We start from the raw sequence: 22,707 nt of genomic DNA, 5'->3' as shown, positions 1-22,707 counted from the left end.
GCCAACATTGATATATTCAGGCCTGTAGGGGTCAAACCCTGCAACAAGACTTGTGATTAGCGTTTTGGCAGAGTGGTAGGTGAGATGGAGGCCAATTTATCCAATGTTGAGGAGATTCACTCTTAGCCCTGGCGCAGGTCTTAATGAACTGATGGAGTCTCAGGTTTCGGTCAAAGAGGTCCCCCTAGACTGTGAGACTTGCATGATGGCTGTCCAATAGGAAGATAACGGGAGAGTAGAATTACCATTGAAGTTGGAGAGAAATATAATTTCTGTTTTGGAACAATTCAGCATCAGGCACTGTAATTCCCTCCCATGACGGAGGACTGTGTGGCAGTTGGCGATGTTTAGAGAGATAGCTGGGGTTAAGTATGGAAAGGAGAAGAGGATCTGGGTGTCATTTGCAAAGAGGCTCTAGTGAAAGCCGAAGGAGGTGATGAGCCTTCCCTGGGAGGTGGTGTATAGTGTAAAGAGGACTAAGCCAAGAGTACATCCTTGGGGGGGTGGGGGCGGAGATGCACACATGTAAAGGGCTTGGGGGAGGAGACGTTTAATTTGCAGGAGATGGAGAATTAGTGGTTGTAAAGGGAGGAAGCAACCCATGTATGACATTATTTAATCTAAGGGAGGAGAGGGTTTGGTGGAGGGAGTGATATCTAAAGCCTGCAAAGCGATGTGCTAGTATTGGGATGTAGTCGGAACGTTGAGTTATTAGTGAGTGCTGTTTTGGCAGAGTGCTTGCTCCTGCATCCAGATTGTAGTGGTTCCCCACTGAAGGTGAAAATGCGGTTAAAGATGATTTGCTTACAGATTTTGGAGTAGTGTGTGAGAGGATCCAGGAATAAGAGAGCTCATAGTTTTGGCTATACACTTTTATTCAAAATGAAAGGGGTTGGAAGATGCCTCGATGTCCTTAGCTAAAAACTAACGGCATGTCCCGTGTCAAGATATCCAAAGCAAAATTTCCTGTGTTCCAAATACTATCCTAGCCCTCACACTCCAAAAGGAATACTAATGTGATCAGGATGTTGTCTCTGGGCCTGAAACTGCACAAATGTTCAAGTTCAAATTAAAAATGTAACTCCAACACAAGAGTTCACAGTTCCAGGGGATGGCTCCCTTCCCTAGGTTGCTCTTCACCAACACAATGAATCAATTGCACAACCAACGTTCTTTATTGCCTCAGTGGATACTTCCTTCCCTTTGGCATCGCAGTTCACTCCTGGGGAGGCAGCGTCTCCTTTCGCCATGTTGGTTGGGATTTTTAAATGTCCCGGGATCTATACAGGGCTGCAAACACTAAAGTGTGTAATGTGCTTCGCGGACTTATTGATCTTCATTACTCCATCCAGCCTCCTCGTTCCAGTATTTCTATGCATATGGGGTTGATGGTTACTTCTTGGAGGCTTATTCATTGGATACTGAAAACTGTCAAAGGTTTTGATGGAGATTTGGGGAGAACAATCACAGTAAGCCATAAAGACTTGAGGTATGGAGGGGACTTTCCTGAAAGGGGAAAGGGGGGTATGCGCTTTCATCTGACAATGCTGTGTCATACTCCCTTGTGGTCCTCTCTCATATAGCTGCCCCATAGGGTCAGGATCAGGTAGCGACTGCCATCCCTGATCACACGGGGAAAGGCCATCCCCGGGAAAGAAGTGATGACATTGTCACATTCATCACATGTGGTAGAAGAGAGACGATTCTCTGAAAGAAAAGATTGATTGGATCATCTTTAGGTTTATTAAGAATGTGGATTTAGCGATCAAGGATTTCGTTACGAGGTTCCAGGTACATTGGGCATACATTTGGATGATTTTTATCTTTGTAAGGGGTCGGCTTGCCATCTTGACTGTTATAAGTTTGTTAGGGAGACTGCGGGGTGAATTTGAATTAATTTGTAAACTAAAGAATAGGGATATAAGAAGGGTTTATACATAATATTAAATTAGGTTAAATAGGTATTTGACTGAATGTGGAATTATGGGAGGGAGTGGGGTGGTGTTTATCTCTTCGTGATTGTGGAAGGGAGGTTCCAGTGATTTGGGTTGGACAAAACCTAGGAAATTGTTTGTGTTAGTTTTTTTTTTTTTATTCTTAGTGGTGGGTGTAACGATTCTCTAGGTATCACAGGGGCGGGGGTGCTTAACGGTGCACTCATGGCAACTTATTATAAGAAGAGTTTACAGGTAATTTCCTGGAATGTTAATGGAGCGAACTGTGTGAATAAGAGGAAAATGATTTTGAATAGGCTTGAATTAGGGGCGAATGTTGCCCTGCTTCAGGAAACACATTTATTGGAGGCAGATGCAGAAAAGTGAAAACGAGAATGGGTTGGTAATGTGTTTTGCTCTGCTTTCATGTCGAGTACAAGAGGTGTATGTACCTTGATTAAAAAGAATCTTCCAATTCCTGAAATAAGTTATGAAAGGGATAAGAAGGGTAGAATTGTGTGTGTCAATTTGAAAATTCAAAATGTAACCTACTGTATATGTAATATATATGTCAATGAAAAAAATGTCATTGTGAGGGGAGATTTCAATGTTACCCTAGATCCACAGTTGGATAAGAGTGGGGGGCACTATGAGCAATGAAAGCAAGCTGAAACGGGAGGCCTTGAAGAAATGTATGGCAGAGTGGAATCTTTATGTGGAGACTACATAATCCTTTACTCAGACCAGACAATATACTTTTTTTTCAGCCAGACATAAAATGGAGTCGAGGATTGACCTACTCTTGACTTCAGGTCTATGCATGCAGGGCTTCATTTGTGGTGATATAAAAGGCATCATGATCTTGGATCATGGACCAATCACTCCAGAATTGAAATTGTGCTTTCCATTACCTAAATTGCATATTTGGAGAATGACCGTAACTCTTCTTGATGACATTGAAATCCTGGACAAAATAGTGAAAGAAGCAAGGCTTTTTGTGGTAGACAATTGGACTGGAAAGTGAAAGTGGAATTTGTGTGGGAGGCGTTCAAGTCCTACATCAGAAGAATGCTGATAGGCCTCTCAAACAAAAAGAAAAGGGAGAAAGAAAATGATATTAAGAGCCTAAATGAGGAAATTGCGGAGCTTGAAAAACGAAATATGCAAACATACACTGTGAGCTCTTTCAATTTAATTTAAAAGAAAAAAGAAAAGCTAGAAGATTTACTTGCAACAAGGGCAGAAAGACTCCTTTTCAGAACGAGATGCAAGTATTACGAAAAAGGAGAAAAGTGTGATTGGCTTCCGGCTCATTGTTTACGTGTGATGGAGAGTGAAAGGACCATCAGTGCAATGGAAAACAGAGATGGGATTATGACCTATGAGCCTATTGAAATTAATGAAACATTCAAAGAATATTATTCCAACCTATACTCCTCTGAGGTGCATGTGAGTCATGAGGAAGTGAGGCACTTTGTAGATTGTCTTTAGAATTTTTTATGTACAACCAAGTGCAGAGAATGCCTTCAGAAGGACTTGAGTGTGGAGGTGCTTAAAAGAGCAGCAAGTGTTTTAAATTCAGGCAAATGCCCAGGGTCGTATGGTCTGCCTGCCGAACTGTATACAATGTTTCCAGACAAGGTCTTCAATCTTAAGCTGGCCATGCTTCGCTCTTCATTGATTGATGGTTGGCTTCCGGCGAAAACTAGACATGCCTCTATATCCCTGTTCCTGGGAGGGGAAATCTTTAGTTAAAACCAGCAGTTATAGGCCCATAAGTTTGATAAATATAGACAATAAAATCTTTGCGAAAGCCTTAGCTTTAAGGATAGAGAACTTGTTACCTGATATTATAGATCAAAGTCAAGCAGGCTTTGTAAAAGGAGGCATGCCTCTGAGAATATGAGGAGATTACTGTTGACTTTGTACGTAAGCAGGGAACATCTGAAGGAGGTGGTGGTGTTATCGTTGGATGCAGAGAAAGTGTCATGAACCGTCGGATGCGTCCCTTTTGGACTTCCTGGTCCCTGACACATCGAGGCCTGCACTCAGCAGTACTACCATCATGGCTGACGGACACGGAACGTTGTTTACCAGCTTCCGCGTCAGACGTAGCACACTCTATAAAGAAGCCACGCCCCAGCGGGCCCGCGCATCTCAACGCTACCGCTTGCAGTGGCTAGACGTGCGTTGCCGTAGTTCGCTCTCGCTGACTACCTGTTCCCGGTTCCTGGACCCTTCGTTCTTCCTCCTTCAGTCCCTTCCTTTCCTTACCTCCTGTATCCTGGACCCCCGTGTACCCATCTCGACTAAACATCATCATTTCCTGAATTTCCCAGACATACTGAACGGTCCAGGAGTCAAAGCGCCGATCACACGCTGGAACCCGAAGAAGCCCACACGGGCTGTACAAGACCTGGACTGTACCCAAGAAAACTCCTTCAAGGAGCTCCAGTAAACAACAGCAACAGGTGAGAAGGGGGGAAACCTGTGACAGAAAGCCTTCGACCAGATGGAGTGGGTGTACCTTTTGGCAGCATTAGAAGGTTTTGGAAAAAATATGATAGAATGGATCAGGTTCTTGTATTCGTCTCCGTCTCCGTCTCCAACTGCTAGCGTAAACACAAATGGCCTTGTTTCAGAGGAATTTGAGCTTAAGAGGGGTACAGGACAAGGCTGCCCCCTCTCGCCCATTTTATTTGTCATCGCAATGAACCTCCTAGCTGTGAAAATAAGAGACGACAGGTTAATTGAAGGAGTACATTATGGTGAAGCCTGTCAGAAAGTTTGGCTATAAGCCGATTATATGCTGTTGGCCTTGCAAAACATTGAGTCTTCTGTTCTGGCGCTAATTGACCAAATTGACATCTTTCACAGGATCTCGGGGTACAAGATCAACTGGATGAAATCCAAAGCATTGCCAGCATCAAATACCTGTTCAAACCTGAAATTGAGAGCCTATGGTTTCAATTGGTGTCCTGACGAGATGCACTACCTTGGTGTCTGGTTGACAAACAATGTGACTAAAATGATGGTGGCCAATCCATCATATGTTACCCAAAACTTGGAGGCAGATTTAAAAAGATGGAATGAGCTGAGATTGAGTCTCTGGGGGAGAGTGAATGCAATTAAAATGTCAACACCGCAAATTAATTATGTTCTAAGTAGGATCCTCTTGCAGGTCAAAAAGAGCTACATAAGGAAGATTGAGAGCTTGATCCAAACCTTCCTGTGGGAGGGTCAACAGCCGCGGTTAAAACTTTGGAACCTACAATTGTCCCAGGGAAGAGGTGGTCTCGATGTTCCGGATTTTGAAAACTATCATCTGGCGTTTGGTGCTCGACATTTGGTTCCATTCATAGAAAGTTCATGGACACAAGCTGAGGCGAGTAGATCTTCTCCATTATCCCCTAGAGCAATTCTGACGTCAGCGGATGGGGCAGGTTGTAAACCTTTTCCCCCAACTACATTTATAAGGGCTTGCTGGAAAGATCTTCTGAGGAAGAGCAAAAAGGATGTGGTGGGCAACAGTATTACTTCAATCTGGTTGAATCCTGACATAAAACTGGAAGGGAAATCTCTACTCTGGCCAAACTGGCTACTGGGTGGTATACAGTGGCTGGAAGATCTTGTTGAGGGCAAAAAATTGATCAGCTTTAAGCGATTAACTTCAGAAAAAGGTTTAAAAGATTGCACACTGGGGGAATATAAAAGGCTGAAGAAAGCTCTGATGAACAAGGTGCCAGAGCCCAGCAAAGGGTGGTATATCTGGTTAAGAGAATATACATCAGGTCGTCACCTGGCCTCTAAGGTGTACAACTGTTTGGAACAGTATATGGAGCCAAATAAAGATTTATTGGACAAATGGTCAGATGCACTAGGATCAGAGATGATGACAGCAGGTGGGGGAATTTGTGCAAGAATATGGCTTGTACATCTTTGAACCTGGGTGAAAGAAGTACCCAAATCAAAATACTAAACAGAGTATTTTGGATGCCGCAAAAATGATTTGCAAGAGGTCTACTTGATTCAGAGGCCTGTTGGAGGTTGTAAGCATGGCAGGAGAGCCTTTGAACATATGATTTGTGATTGCTACAAGTTAAGGAGCTTCTGGAGGGAGGTCACATCAAGAATAAATAAGGTCCTTATGCCGAATGAAGACTATGACTATGCAGGTTTAATAATGGGTGAGGACGACTTGATGGAAGATCTCGCTTTCCCTCAACGTTGCTGGTTTTTCAGGGCAGCAAACGCTGCAAAAAAATAATCCTTAGAAAGTAGAAAAGTGAGAATTACCTGAGGTGTTAGAATGGTTATCTGATCTGAGACAAGTGTCAAAAATTGAGAGAATTATCCTTCAAATGGAAGGGGTGAGAAAATGAACTTATTTGAACAGATTAGGGGAAGATTTTTGGATCTGTAGTTATGTTTGATTTGCTCCTCTGTGAAACTTTGTATATACTGCTTGTTTGTTTGCTGAAAGCAACATCTATATTTGTAATATGTTGGGCACACTAATGTGATTAACTTAGTTTTAGGCTTGTTTCCTTTATATGTCTTGAATATTCATGGACCACCAATGCTTTCAGCAATAGCAGTGATGATAATCAGGTTTCATGTGTTTTTGCCGCGGCTGTTTTCACTGCAGGTATTTTTACTAGGGTTTTTTCGCTACAGTCGTTTTGCCAATTTTCTTTTTTTTAGTGGGGGATAGGGGGCAGAAGGGAGCTAGATTGTTCTGATTCAACACCACCATCTTCATATCATTTTATTACATGTGTGCCTTTTTTGATTGTAAGATTGAGTATAACCAGCTGCATGGCTCAATAAAGTTGCAGGCCTTTTGGTAAAAAAATTCTGCTTCTTCAGACTAGTTCGAAGTTATCACAGCCATGATAAGAGGAGCTGTACGTTCTGCTCGGACAACAAATCTGCTTAGTTTTTAGTATCCCAGGAATTCCTATCTTTCACCAAGGAGAGATGTAACTGAAACATGGCTTATTATTTGAAAAGCTACAGTGATTCATCCTTCACCTAATTGCAACATATTAACTGATTTAATGGAATAGTTTGTGTTTATTTTGGCAGTACCAAGAAGATGTACCTGATCTTAAAGACATGTCAAAGTACAAGCCCCACATCCTGTTAACGCAAGAGAACACGCAGATCCGGGACCTACAAAATGAAAACAGAGGTAAGCCATTCCACTCCCAACATTTCCTTTTTCATTAGTCAATGCAAATAGAATAACAAAGCAAACTTCAAAGAATGCCAGGGGTAAACAGAAGAACAAATGATTGATTGGCTAAGATGATTAATCTTGCATTCTCATAGAATAAGCAAATTGTGGCATAATGTAAAGGAAGATGTGTACTCTTCTTCTCAGCTCCATATTAGCAGTTTAGGTCCCATACAAACTGTTGGTTAATCTATGCAACATGCTTTTGGGCATCTGATATATCAGTAGGCATATTCTTTATTGTTAAACAGACTTGGTGCTTTGCTTGTTTCAGAATTGACTGTCCAATCAGTGATCAGAGAGGAGACTTTTTGACAAAGAAAAGGAGTGTTATAGCCTGAGTAGAGGAATATCAGACTGGTGGCGAGAAGATGATTGGACTTTACGCCCCTTCCTTCTTGAGTCTCTTTTACAGATGCAGGAAGAACCTTTTTTTTCCATTTTTGCCTGTTTGATGCCGTCATGAAAGTACAAGCTCCCTAAATATTAAAGTTTTTTTTTTTTTAAATCCCGTTTCTCTTATTTGAAGAATCTTGAGGTTTAGGTGTGTGGCAGCTGTGAGGCCAAAGGGATCAGGAGATGGAGGGACGAAGACGTGTGCCGTGGTTTGTACTCTATAGACCTTAAAGCAAATGGTGACGTTAACCAGATGCTTGTGTAGCAGGAAAAGAGCAAGTAATTGAGGATTCAACATTAATGCGCCCTATGTTACATTAAAAGGTACAATGTTCAACATTTCATGTGATAACTTCAGTTCAAAGCTGTCTCTAAATGTATTTTTTAACAAGCCAAATGCCTGTTGGGCAAAACCTCTTTCTCTCAAATGCCCAAGGAAACATTGTGAAAACACTCTGGAGAGAGTATTCGCAATCTCTTTGCAAGTCTGGAATGCCTAGGTAAATGTCCTTTACAAAGATAAGTATCCCTATCTAGTGGTATACTGACCCTAGACAGCGGTGATGAGACACTTATCTAGGGGAATGATAGGAGAGACTCCCCCTATCTATTGTTATGCATAGTAAACCACTCAAAAAGACCATTAAAAAGGATTTGGAACTATTCTCTTCAAAATCTTTATTACTAACTGTCCGAACACCAAACAAAAAAATTATACAATTATATACCTCCTAGAATAGGGTAAGACTGCTGTGTGAACCTAATCCACAGCGTCTAATACATGTATACCCTATGTTTTTAATTCCTTATGTCAAATGAATAATCTGACAAAAGAACATAAGTGAGGAAAACCTTCACTTTCAATAAATGTGAACCCATATTTATCCTAGATGGTGTACGGCAAACCCTTGTACATCTGCATTGTAAGTCAACTGGTTTCAGTGAAAAATATCAAACTATACCACCTTCATCAGGACGGCAAGGTCAACACAGTTTCTGAACCACCTTGTGTCTCATTCTGTTGCCACTGTAATGCACAGCCAAAACGACTTCATGCTGTCTGAAGCACCCAATCTATAAGGGACAAAGGATATACAGCCACAACAGAGTGCTTTATTTTAATTCCAAAGTCATATAGTAAGCTTACCTTAGTTCTGCTCCATCCATACCACGATCTCAGTTAATTTTCCATGATCAGGATATCCATATTCAACGGGTTGTCCCTGGAGGGCAATACTGATCTGGGATTCCTATTGAGTCTCATTTGATTTTATGTAATATTAGGATAGAGGGAAATAGAGTATCTTTGGTATAACCTTTGGATATCTCTATGCCCTGCAGAGGTCAAATAGGATCTTCTCAGTAAGCTCCTTGAACACATTTTTTATTTCTGTATAACATACTGTGTAGGAAGAGTTATTTTATATAGGCACTCTAGGCCAATAGAATCACTCAAACAGCCTTCCTCCCTTTTCAGAACTACTGACGTTGCTACCAATACGCACAATGGACATTGCATGCTCATGTGTAATGCCATTGGAGACATACGCCCACCCTGACACAGCTCTCTCCATGCTCTATTCCTCTATATCTGATACTCTCGATATCCTTGCCCCCGTCATGAGAATCCGCCTGAAGCCCAAAGCCAAATGTAACTCCTGGTATGACTCGGATCTCGTCACCCTAAAACGCAAGTGCAGGGTGGCAGAGAGGAAATGGCGTGCTTCATGTTCATCCTCTGACAAACTGGCCTGTCGCCTGCTCCAAAGGCAATACCGGCTCTCCGTTCTCACCAAGAAGAGAGCCCTTATCCAAGCCTGCATCTCTGAGGCATCTAACAACTCGGCCGAACTCTTTAAAATCTGCAAGGAGCTGGCCAACCCTGCTGCAGTCTCTACCTCTCCTGTCCCCTCCCAGGCCCTCTGCACTGCACTGGCCTCGCACTTCATCTCAAAAACTCAGGACATCCTGTCCTCGCTCTCCTCCTCTCTCCCCCCTCCCTCTCTTCCCGGCTCTTCCTCTTGCTCTCTTGCAGCCGCCCCTCCGCCCTCCTTCTCTGCTTTTCCACCTTTTTCTACTGATGAGGTTTCCAGACAAGTCCGATCTATGAAAGCCTCGTCTAAACAGGTTCACCCCTGTTCCTCCAAAACCATCAAGGACCACATCGACTCCCTGGCTCCTGCCCTGGCTGACTTTTGCAACCACTCATTCGCCTCTGGAGTCTTCCCATCCCCCCCTCAAGCACTCCCTTGTGCACCCCCTCCTCAAGAAACCCTCTTCCGACCCCTCCTGCCCGGCCAATTATCGCCCAATCTCCATTACTCCCTTCCTGGTTAAGCTCCTGGAGAAACTGGCCATTTCCCAGCTTAACCTCCATGCTGAATCTGTTGGTAATCTTCATGACCATCAATCCGACTTCAGAGCGGCCAGAAGCACGGAAACTGCTCTCCTGAACATCCGTGAGGACCTGCTCCTGAACCTCGATTCCAACACTCCCTGTGTTCTCATTCTGCTCGATCTCTCCTCTGCCTTTGACACTGTCAACCTGCCATCCTGCTCAACTGTCTCCGTGATAACCTGGGTATCACTGGTCAGGCTCTGGCATGGCTGACTTCTTTCCTTTCCGGTCGACCCTCCCAGGTCCAAATGGGCTCCTTCCTCTCTGACATCTTTTTCTCCACCTGTGGTGTCCCCCAGGGTTCCAACCTCTCTCCCTGGCTTTTCAACCAGTATCTGGCACTCCTTGCCCACCGCATCGCCGCTCTCTGCCCCTACTTCCAGTGCTATGCAGACGATACCCAGCTCATTTTCAGGCTACCCTCGGCCTCCTCCTCTCCTTCCCTCATCTCCGACTGTCTGTCTGCTATCCAGGTATGGTGTGCCGCCAATGACCTCTGCCTCAACGCCAGTAAGACTGAGATTCTACTCATCGGCACACCCACTCCCTCCTTCCCTGCAGCTCTCTGGCCGGCCTCCCTTGGCCCCCTTCCTGCCCCTACCTGCAAGGCTAAAAACCTCGGGGTCATCTTCGACTCCACACTCTCCTTCTCTCCTCATATATCTGACGTCTCTAAGAAGTCACACTACCAGCTGCACCTCCTCAGAGGTATTCTTCCCTTCCTCTCCTTCCTCCAGAAGCTCACTGTCTCCCGAGCCCTGGTTCTCTCAAGGCTGGACTACTGTAACAGCCTCTATCTTAATCTGCCTGCCTCCACTCTCCGCCCTCTGCAACTTATCAAGAACAGAACTGCGAGACTTGTCCTTGGCCTCAAGCCCAGGGACCGTATCTCTCCAGGACTGAAATCCCTTCACTGGCTCCCAGTGGCTGCGAGGATTAAGTTCAAAACCCTCTGCATTGTCCACAAGGCCTTCTGGGGCCTGGGACCTAAATACCTTCAACTCTCTCTTCCTAAATATCTTCCTTCACGAGCCCTTCGCTCATCCGTCTCCAACTCCCTCATGGTCAGCCGCTTCTCGAAGCAACGAGCTGGGGGTAGATCTCTCTCCGCAGCAGGGGCCTCCCTATGGAACAGCCTTCCTGCCTCCCTGAAACTTGAGGAGAACCATCTCCGGTTCCGGAAGCACCTCCAAAACCTTCCTCTTCGCTTCTGCCTTCTCTCTCCCTCTCCCCTGCTAAACCTGCTTAACTCCCCACTGAATTCAGCACTAAACCTGCATCTGGGCCACTCTCAGCAACCTCGGTCCAGGGCCCAGCCACTCTCCACTTGCACTGCCTCCCTGGCTCCCCCTGCACTGTGGGACTGTCACTGTACCCTACAGCCCCCTTCCCAGCACTTGCTCTGCACTTACCTCGCACTTGCCACCAGCTGGCCCTTTTTATTTATTATTTTTTAATTATTATTTTTTTACGCTACTTACCTTGTTCTGCACTTCCCCCCCACCTCCTCCCCCTGCACTTCCTCCTTTTCCCCTTACCTCTGCACTTGCGCGATCTGAATGACACCTGGCCTAGTAGGATCGTTTGTCTGTCTTCCCCTTGTTTCCCTCCCTCCCTGCCTCGTCGCGCCTTGAAACACTTGTGTATAGGCGCGTTACAAATACCATACCATATCATATCATATCATCTCATCCACGTTGATTGCAAACTTGATGCAGTTATGTCCTTTAGGATGGGAACATAGCAGGTCACTTTCTTCTCTGATGGGTGTCTTTCAAGCATATGTATGAGGCGCTTCCTCATCTACGTTGGTTGCAGATTTAAATAATCGTGTCTCTGGAATCTACCGCGCCATCTCTTCCTGTGGCAGGTGTCTGTCGTTTTTAGCAACAGCCATTGAGAATTATGTAATTGCGCAGCTTGCACACTACTCTAGCCCTCATGGTTGGAAAACACATCAAATCAGTATGGATACTTCACCTTAATAGTAGATGAGGTGAGGGGCGCGAGGACCTGAACAGGTGTAGTGAGTATTCATATGGCTCTGTGCAGATCTGTTAGTATTGTCACCCTGAGGCAAAGTTTCAAAGTGCATGGTCAGATCATCTGTTATGGAAGATCCTGTACGTTCCTCACATTTCCGTGGTTCTGGATCCCTTAGTCAAAGCACATCTCTGGAGGTCTTGTCGAGGTAAGGGTGACACAGTATTCTTTTCCAACTTCCAGAGTCTGTATCCTGAAGCCCTTCAGTGTAATACCGATTCTAGAGAAACTGCTGGCCCACATGAGTCAAGATCGTCGAATTGTCATTGACTTGTCTGTTTCTGCAACATGAGTCATTTTTCTGCCCATCGTCATAGCCCCCCACAAGCTGGAAGGCGCGCCCAGCCGCCTGCGAAGGCCAGATGCAAAAGCCTGTAATTGATGTCTTTGCCGCTCTCAGCTGGTGAAACTGCGAAGTGACTGCTTTTCTCCTCCCTCCCCTTGGCACCGGATGTGTCTCCGCCATTACAATGCAAAAAGGTCAGCCCGGCCTGCCGTTTCTGATGCTCACACCGGCTTATGATTGTTCCTGGTTTGAATCTCCTGTGTTCAACTATACATCTAGGCGTATCCCTATGCTTAAAAAGCACCCCCATTCCTTGTTGTAGAGACCCGCGTTGGTCCACCACGAGGGCACCATCTGCTGGCGCTATACTGCCTGATTACTTGCATAGCTATCTTTTCTGATGCTTGTGAATCTGCTTAGAATCACAAAGCGGTGGGGGGCCTACGCCATGCAGGCCGAAAGTCACTCACCCACCGTCGCCTTCGATGAGGAGTCTGTCTGAGCCACGGCTCCGATTCGGAGGCCGTTGACATACCGGTGGAACCCTCACGTTCCCACGTGTCCCGACAATCATGCCACCGGCAGTGGGATGGGTAAGTCCCACACTTGCGTCAGGGGCACACATGCACCACCTGCTCATAAGCACACAACCCCTACGCTTTCCTCAACAGATCTGCCGAAAAAGCCGTTGAAGACCACAGGCCAGTCAAAAAACTCAGCAGGGCTCTCTGAACCTTGAGGTTCGACACCCTCTGTGCACCCGCTATCGAGGCCTATGCATGGCGATAAGTCTTCTGTTCCAGCGGGCCCTCCTTCTAAATCACCAGCCCTCTATGCGGTGTCATTGAAAGACTTGCCGAAGAGGGTGCACTCGTCAAACGCTCCCGAAGCTTTCTAAGCCTTTTCACATGTTTCGGACCCCAAAAGGCCTCTCCTCCTCTTTCCAGGTCCCTGCAGCAGGACCCAGCTCCAACTGCCCAGCCCTTTCCTCCTCCTGATGATTCAGGCTCCTCTGGGTGGACCAGAGATACATTTAAGGCCTGTAATGACAAAATGGCAGAGTTTACTAATTTATCAGGCCTGTTTGATGAAATTCTCAAATACCATAGGCCTGTTGATTCCTGTCCTGTTCCTCTGAAGTCTCATAGACTCATCAGGTGCACAGTTTTTTTCCTCAGAACACCACCGTCCTCAGGATCCCCAGATGGGTGTGTTTCTGGGACCTACGTGGTCCGACTGCGGCTGATTTTGCCACGGCTGGAATGTTTGCATGAGAAAGGTGCGAACCACCATAAGTTTGCACCTCTCTCATGCAAACACATGTACACACCCACACCCCCATCTTCACCCACCCATGACACACACTCCACCCACAACACACCCCCACCCACACCCCCAACATAAACAAACCCCACTTACCTTTTTCTCCATGCTGAGTCCCTGCGGTGCCAGTTCCCTTTCACTTCCGTGATCGGGAACCGGTGCTGCAGGGTCCTTAACTTTTTTTCTTTTCTTTTACGGGGGCTGCAGAGGTTTCCCTGCAACCCCTGCTCACTATACCACACAGTATAGTGAACGGGGTGATGCAGGGGACACCCCCCCGCAGCCCTTGTTTTAATTTGTTTTTGTTTCGGGTGTGCTGCAGGGATGTCCCCCGCAACACCCAGCTCACTATACCACAAAGTATAGTGAGCGTGGTGTTGCGGGGTGGCAGCCCCCACAGTCTTTTTACTTACCTGCAATGCTACCACCAAAGGTTCGAACTTTTGGTGTTCGAACCTTTGGTAGCATTTTTAGAACTTATTAGAACTTTTTGTTCATGCGACCGTTTAGATACAGTCTTTTTGTACAATACTATGTTTTCTGGATGACTCCGATGACCCCGACTAGGTCATCTACTATGTCTCCAACCCTAGCCATGCTGCTCAGGACCCTGCCTCCGATTACCTGACTGGGACGCAGATGATCAGGGCACATGGCATTCTACACCTCTACATGACTCTGACCATGTGAAATGTTTTTAGGATGCTGCTCCTGTCGCTCAACCCAGGGACTCATCGCCCATCGATGATCAAATGCTTTTTAACAACCTTAAAAAGGCAGCTGATCTTTTTAAAATCACGACCCAAAAAGATTTTGTGGAGAACATCCTTAAAGAAAAGGTCGCGGTTAGCCAGGCTATTCCACTATTAAACTCACTGAAGATACACCTGGCCTCCTCTTTGTTGACGAATCCTCACTCACTTGTGTACTTATCCTTCGTTTGGAGAAGATGTTTGCCAGCGCCATCGGATCCGCTGTACATAAGGGGCCACACCGTTCCTGACTACCTATTCGCCACAACACCACCGTAAAGGGCAGGAGTGCTGCTATCCTCGTCGAAATCTCCTCCAGACAAGGATTACAAAAAATGGTATGCTCTCGGAAAACGTGTCACCACCTGTGCCACCTTCTGTACACGGATTGCTAACACCACGCTCCTGGCGAGCTACACTGACGTTCAGTGGGGACTCTTTCAAGAGGGCCTCGAGTGTCCCGGAACCTCTTGCCTAGTTGGGGAAATACGCTAGACTCTGCTGAGACGGCAGGACATGTTCTCACTCAAGGCACCCTTTCAAAACGCCACACCTGGCTGAAAAACTTGTGATTTAAGCCAGAAACCCAGGCTTCCCTCATCAATAAGCTGGTGGATGATGCCGCCCTGTTCGGTAAGGCGGTCAATGAGGCGTTGGAAACCGCCAAGAAGGAGCACGAGACCTTAAAATCACTCAATCAGATCTCGGTCAAATGCTTTGTCCAGAGAGGAGTTTTCAGTACCTACCGGCCCTTTTTGGCGAGCAGTGTTTCTCCCGCTCACCACAACGACAGCACAATTCCAGAGGAACCCATTGGTGTGCTGGTCAGTGCGCCTCCAGTGGATTTCGGTCCCCACAACAGGGATTTCGATGACGGAGAGGTAGGGAAAGGAACTCTGCTTCTACAGGCTCCCCAGCCTCCACCACTAAATGACTCGGCAATATTTATTTTTATTTATTTATTTGTAACGCGCCGTAGCTCGCAAGCATCAGGGCGCGAAAAAGACACGAGGACGAAGATTAACAGGACGACACAAAAGAAAGTAAAGAGAGGGGGGCAGAAAGATGGCAACATGATTCGGTGTAGAAATTGCTTAGTTATTTGAAGAGAAAGGTCTTCAGATGCCTCCTGAAGAGTTGGGTGTTGCTTTCCAGTCTAAGGCTGCAAGGCAGTTTGTTCCAGTGGGAAGCTGCCAAACTCGGAAAAGCTCGACCGAGACCAGTGGCTTTGCCTGGAAGGCTAGGATTGATCAGTCCTTGCTTGGCGGATCTCAAGCTACGACTTGGCTCATACCACCTGAACTTTTTCTTAAGGTATGCTGGTGCCGTGCCGTAGAGACATCGGTGGGTTAGGGTTAGTGATTTAAACAGGATCCGTTCCTTCACTGCCAACCAATGGAGATCATATGGGTCTCCTCCCATGTTTCCCCGGTTGGGGGACATCTAACATCATTTGCCCATGCATGGGAGGGGAACACTTCAGATCAGTGGGTACTGAAGACCGTCGCCCATGGGTACTGCATCGAATTCCTCCAGCCACCCTGCTAGCATCCACCCAGGAGCAGACTACAGTCAGCAGAGCATCTGCGTATCCTGTTGGAAGAGGTCCAGGTCCTTCTAGAAAAGGGAGCCATTGAAGTCACCACTCATCTCCAGGTAAACAAGGATACTTATTAAATCTACTTCCTTGTACCCAAAAAAGATCTAACCATGCGCCCTGTTTTAGATAGGATGACAACTCTTCAGCAAGTAATCCCTCTTTTGCAACAGGGGGGGGTTACATGGCCACATTGGACATGAAAGATGCATACTTTCATTTTTCAATGTTGCCAAAAGATGCATACTTTCATTTTTCAATGTTGCCAGCACACAGAAAGTACCTCAGGTTCAAGATAGAAGACACCCACTATCAGTTCATGGTTCTTCCCTTCGGCATTGCCTCAGCCCTGGGGTGTTTACAAAAGTACTAGTGGAAGTGGCGGCTCACCTGCGCAGGCAATCCGTCCCTGGGTACCCTTACCTCGACGACTGGCTCATAACCAGAGACTCATATGGAACATGTCTGGGGAATACCCAGAGGATAGCAGATCTCCATTTCCTTCTAGATTTCTCTATCGGCAAGAAGAAATCCAGCCTGGTCCCCAGCCAAGTCATACAATTTCTGGGGCTCTAATTCAGATGGAAGATGGTCTCGTCTTCCCCTCCAACGAGAGGGTTCAAAACATGTTGTTCCAGATCCCTCATTATGTAGTCAGTCGCCGGGTAACCATACGCAAAGCCATGTGGCTGCTGGGAATGATTCCATCCTGCGTCTTTCTAGTTACACATGACCGTCTTTGCATGTGGCTCATGCAGGAGTGGCTCGCAAGCCAATGGTGTCAGGCCAGAGGGACAATCTAGTGGTTGTCTTGACAGCCCTTGTTCAGTCTCTGCAATGGTGGTCAAATGAAAAACCTTCTGCAGGTGAACCCCTTTACTACCGCTGCAGTAGAGGACACTTTCACCACAGACGCATCTCTGTCAGGGCGGGTAGCTCACCTCCTTCAACAGACAGCATGCGGCGTGTGGTCCCCATTAGTAGGGGCCAATCACATCCACCTGTTGGAACTACTTGCAGTGTTAAAAGCCCTAAAAGCCTTCTGAGCACACCTACAGGGGAAGACAGTTCTTGTCCTTTCAGACATGACATGTATTATATAAACAAACAGGGGCTCTCACTCTCCAGGACTATCCAAACTGTCTCAGAACATTTCAAAGTGGGCACTCAAACTACTATCTTAACATGTTCCAGGGGAACACTATCTTCTAGCAGACGTGCTCAGCAGAGACTTGCACCTACCCATAGAGCACAAGTGGCGCTTGCAAGGGCACATCCTACTCAATGTGTTTGCAGAATGGGGTTTTCCAGACATCGACCTGTTCGCGACTCTGGTGAACGCCCAATCCCCATGTTACGTCTCCAGGTACCCACAGAGGTGGTCCAAAGGGAACGGTCTCCGGGTAACATGGTCTGGGAGATTTGCCTTTGCTTTCCCCCCCGATTTCCCCTTCTCAACAGGATAGTGCACAAGATGTACCAGGAACATGTCACAATGTTCCTGGTTGCACTAATGTGGGCTTGACATTCATGGTTCTCCAATCTCGTAAAAAAGTTAGACTCCCCTTAGGACTTGTTTTTAATTCCCAAAGGTCCACCTTGCCACCCTCTCTGCGTATACCACATCTCAGAGCAAGGTTGAATGGTGTAAGATTCCTGTGATTAAGACCTTCACGGAAGGGGTAAAGAGACTTCACCCTGCTGTTTCCAACGCAACTCCTGGACGGGACTTTAATGTTGTTCTCACAAGCCAATGAATAAGGCTAGTCTTAAGGCCCTAACCTATACGACTGCCTTCTTGTTGGCCATTGCCTCTTTAAGGAGAGTTAGTGAACTGCAGGCTTTCTCAGTTCAGGTCCTTTTTGTGACTTTTCAGAAGTATAATGTGGTTTTGGGCACACACCCTCGTTTTGCGGCTAAATTCATCTTGAAGTTCTGTGTGAACCAATCAATCGAACATCCTACTTTCTTTCAGAACCCCACTAACTCAGCCGTAAGAAGCTTCCATACACTAGATGTGGGGAGAGCGGTCATATACTACCTTGAAAAGACTAAACCGCTGGGGAAACAATTCTTTGTTTCTGTGGCAGCTGGCAGAGAAGGGAACCCTGTCTCTAAATCAGCTATTTCCAAATTGATTTGTTAATTGCATCAAACTGTTTTGCTCTCTGGCCAAAGGAAACTTGCTCTTTACGCCTAGAGCTCACTCTACTTGTGGCACAGGGGCTACCATAGCATTAATTGCAAATGTTCCTCTAGACTCTATTTGCAAAACAGCAACTTGGGGTTCTGTTTATACATTCAAGCAACACTACTGCTTAGACACACTCAGGTGGGACAAGCAGTGCTAAGACATCTCTTTGCTACTGTTCCTTCGCACATCCCACCACTATTTCTTGGTACTGCTCGCTAATCTATGCACAGCATGTGATTCTAAGCATATTCTCAAGCATCAGAAGACATACATTACTCATCATCGTATTTGTGCTGATTGTATCTGCTTAGTATAAGGAACATAGACATCTTACACCTTCTTCTGTACTCACTCACGCTTTGTGAGTCTCCCTCACAGCAGAACAAAAACAAATGATGGGACCTCGACGTGTGAAGGATTTTGGGTACACTACACATCACGTTAGAGATAGTATTGCAGTCACGCCCTTGTTGGCGTCCCTTTTCGATCTTCGAAAAAAATGATGCAATACTCTGCAATTACCACTAGATGTCGAACTATATGCACAGCATTTAAATCTAACCCTGTAAGATATGTGTATATATATATATATATATATATATATATATATATATATACACACAATGGGGAAAAGGCCCAATCTGAATACCAAATTGCCTACTACAGGAACGATTGGAGAAGCTTTGAGAACCTTTATGATTAGTAAGGGGAGGATAATTGGATTCACTATGATGCTTCGCTGTGGCATAATATGGGACTACAGATTGGAAACAAGACTATGTGCTGGCGGAGCTGGATTAACAAAGGTATTTTCGGTTTTTTGATGTGTGGAAGGATGGCCAGATGATTCCTTTTGAGTTACTCAGAAGAAATTTTGGACTAGGGAAAAGAGAACACAGACGATATATAGAATTGAAGTCTCAAGGGGCATGGCCAGAGCGCATGCCGTGAGGAGGTAAATCTGATCCTCAACTTGATCCTAAAGCGGTGAATAAAGATATAATTTTACTCAACTGAATGCAGCCCTAGGTGGCCGAACTCCTTCCCCACCTCCCGGAGTGCCTCCGGACGGAAATCTGAATAGGAAAGCCTCTGCCGCGGCTGTCTCGGGAGGTCCCCCTGTGCCCTGCAAAATGGTGCTGTTTGCCTCTTTAGACGCCTGAGAGGAAGAGAATCCGGAGATCTCAACTACGGACCCCAGGTGACTGCCAGCACCCGATTAGCCTCCGAGCCCACTCTGCTCTGTGGGACTACCTGGAGGCGTGTCAGTACCAGCAAGCCCTGAGTGTGCCGGACTAGCGCCGTATGAAGTGCGGCCCTGCAACAGGCCCCCCGCCCCTTCCCAAGCCGTGGAATCGCCTGGAGGTGCGCCTGCACCGGCCCGCTGGGAAGTGCACTACTGTGTCACGTGAAGCGACCCACGATAGACAGACCCGACGGTGGGTAGAGGAGCGGAGTGGGGGCCCGCAAACCTTCAAAAAAGAGGAGCCTGTAAGCCGCGGATTCGATCCGCAACACTGCACTGCAACTCGGGAGCACAGCAGCAGTAGCAGGCTGAAGACGTGGGAGCCCACGCAGAGCCCTGCTATTGGAGGCCACGCCAGACTGCAGGTACGGTGGGACCCCGACTTGCAGCCACGGGAGGGGCATGCGGCAGAACCAGCGAACAGCAATCACAGCAACCAGATCCTTGCTGGCATCCCCACCCCGTGATCCGGCTCCCCTTTCATGATCGTGGCTTATAGGAGGCAGCAAGGGATCACACAAACCATTGCATTGAGGGGATCCGTCCTGCTCCTTGCTGCAACATTACACCTGTGAGGGCGGGCTGCCACCCTCTGTTGCCTCCATTCACACCGTGGACACCCTTAGCACAGCAGACCCAAGAGGTCACCCCTGAGTGGATCTGGCGCCCTAAGGCATACACCCGCAGGAGCAACCCGCCCAGCTGGAAGCCAAGCCACCTGGGAGTGCGCCAGGAACAACAATAGCGCATCCCATACAGAAGTGCAGAGATCCTTCTGTCCACTGAGGTTGTGCGGGGACACCCAGAATGCCACTGTTAAACATATGACTGACCGGCGTCCTCGACTGTTGGTCGTCCCCCCGCAAAGGTCTGGATTTACGGCTCATGCCCGAGCAGTTCGGTGGAGAGCAGGAACAGTGGGTGCTCTGTTAACCGATCATGCAATAGCCACCCTGGCCAAGCAACCGCAAACCATTGCACCACCGGAATAACCCAGTGAAGGAAGCTCACTCTTGTCATCACTGCTTCACTGAAATAGCCAGACAGAGGGCACGAACGGGAACCCCCTGCTCACCTGACCAGCACCTACTGCAGTTTATTGGAAACTCAGACGCACCCGGACCTTTGGGACTAACTCGGGCTGACAGAAGCAACCCATCACGAGAACAATAAGATCGCAGTTAATCGGACGCAAGTTCTTACACCATCACTTGTGAGGAGCAGACCTGCACACACTCCACAACCTGGGGACTCACCACCCATCACACACCATTGCAACAACCCTACAAGCTCGAGTGGGCATGTCCCCTTCCAAAAACAAAGCTAAGCCATCAATAATGCAGTCCTTCTCTGTAGCCAAACCCAAGCAGCAGCAGCAACCAGAAACCTCCACACAACAAGAGCCGCCCTCCAACACCGACAAAACTAAGGACGCCCAGGTACTGCAAGCTATAGCCGCATTCAGATTGTTTATCGACACCAAAATAGATGAGGTCAAGTCCGACATGCAGCTGATGCACTAGGATGCTCGTAACTTAGCGGAGAGGGTGTCCACAGCGGAAGCTGGTTTGCAAGAAACCGCTGAGACCACGTGAGACCTGAATACCAGAGTCCAAGAACTAGAGAAAAGAGTGGCGCACCTCGAGGCACGATCGGAAGATGCGGAGGGGTGCACTAGCCGCAACAATGTTTGCATTTTAGGAATTCTGGAGGATATGGAGGGCCCGAACCCAACCGACTTTGTAGAAACCATGTTGCTGCAAGAGATCGGAGCCAGCAACCTATCACAAGGCTTCTCAGTGGTGTGGGCCGACAGGTCCCTGCAAAAGCGACCCCCACCTGGATCACACCCATGCCAGATGATCGTAAGAATCCTGAACCTTTGGGACAGGGAGATTATACTCTGGTACCCAAGAGAAGGAAGAGCAATCAAGCGAGGTGACTCCAAGATTGCCATTTACCCGGATTACATGCCAGTGGTGTAACAAGCCAGGAACTCATTTGTGCCAGTAAAAGCGAGACTTCGAAAACTCAACCTCAAATACATGTTGCTTTACCCATCTCGCCTTAAGGTGCTCTACAAAGGGAAGGCGATTTTTCTAGAAACACCTGAGGCAGCCAACGTAACAACCTAGCAGGAGATGACGAACACATCACTTGAATGAGAGGGGACCAGGGAGGCGGGAAGATGGGAACACACCAGAATGCATGTTATTTAAGAAGTTGCAACAAGTCGTCCACCAAATCCCACTATCGCTGCATTGTCAACTTAATTCTTGGTTTGGACAGCAAGCCCACTTAACCACAAGTAAAGTGCAACAACATCCACCCCACAGAAAGTTCAGTGCAGGCCAGTTGCCAGCACTTTCCCCATGCCAAATGGCCTAGACAGAATCAGATGGCCGGGGGGCACCTGAGCATCACCTCTCCACGGTTCAAGCTGAGTTAGGCAAGGATATATCTGTAAAAGAGAGTTGGGACGATGGATTTGAGATATGTGCGTCAGAGGATTCTGTGTCGCCTATACTGGACCCCTGTGCTGATGGCTGGCATGTGTATGACTGATGATGATTCGTGTTGGGGCTGTGGCTGTAGTGGGGGTACTTTATTACACATGCTATGGGAATGTCCAAGGGTGCTGGGTTTTCGGAATGATGTACTGAGCAGATTGGACTCCTCAGTGGGAGTCGTGCTACCAAGAACAGCATATTCAACAATTCTGCTGTCCAATAATGAGAGGTGTGGAGTGGCTCGATGGTACAGTGGTGGATCAACAGAGCACTTTTGGTGGCATCAAGGCAAATTCTGAGGGTATGGAAGTCAAGGAAAAAGCCAGAAGTGGAGGGATGGCTGTTGGACATGCAATCACTGTCGTGTTATGAGAAAGTCATGCTAAAAAAACCAAAGGCGAGAGGACTCTTATTCGGAAGTATGGGGACCATTCAACAACCTGTTTGGTTGATGTTAGCATTGTAGGACTTTTTAGTGGAAAGTAGTACGTGAAATGAGACGAGACTAATGCAAATTGTTTCCTGTCAACTTTTGTCTAGGGTGTATTGTTTTTTGTTGTCTGTCCAGGTTTGTCTAATGCGCGTTGTCCGGTTGTGTAATATGTGTCAGATTATTATAGTACTATCGTAGATGAGTTATAAGGGATATTAGGTAATGTAAATACAGTTATAGTATTAATTAGTTTGTTTGAGGTTATAAGAACTATATACTTAAGAAGTATCCACTGCTGTGATGGTTATGATGTATTGTTGTTTTGCGGTTATTCCAAAAACCATAAAGTGTTGACA

The 22,707-nt window shown here is 46.8% G+C and overlaps 1 protein-coding gene across 2 annotated transcripts in view; it reads left to right on the top strand.

Annotated features, from left to right (window-relative positions):
- SIKE1 (suppressor of IKBKE 1) overlaps positions 1 to 22,707 on the top strand; it is a gene marked incomplete at its 5' end in the record, with an annotated part of 135,870 nt that overhangs the window by 3,241 nt on the left and 109,922 nt on the right. For both annotated transcript variants that reach the window (XM_069633413.1, XM_069633414.1), the window contains 1 exon segment: positions 7,023 to 7,128. In XM_069633413.1, the coding sequence (XP_069489514.1) occupies positions 7,023 to 7,128 (106 nt within the window).

Source organism: Ambystoma mexicanum, chromosome 13 (genome assembly GCF_040938575.1).
Source record: "Ambystoma mexicanum isolate Mex_15411 chromosome 13, UKY_AmexF1_1, whole genome shotgun sequence".
NCBI classification, from domain to species: domain Eukaryota; kingdom Metazoa; phylum Chordata; class Amphibia; order Caudata; family Ambystomatidae; genus Ambystoma; species Ambystoma mexicanum.
This window is presented reverse-complemented; position numbering and strand designations above follow the sequence as displayed.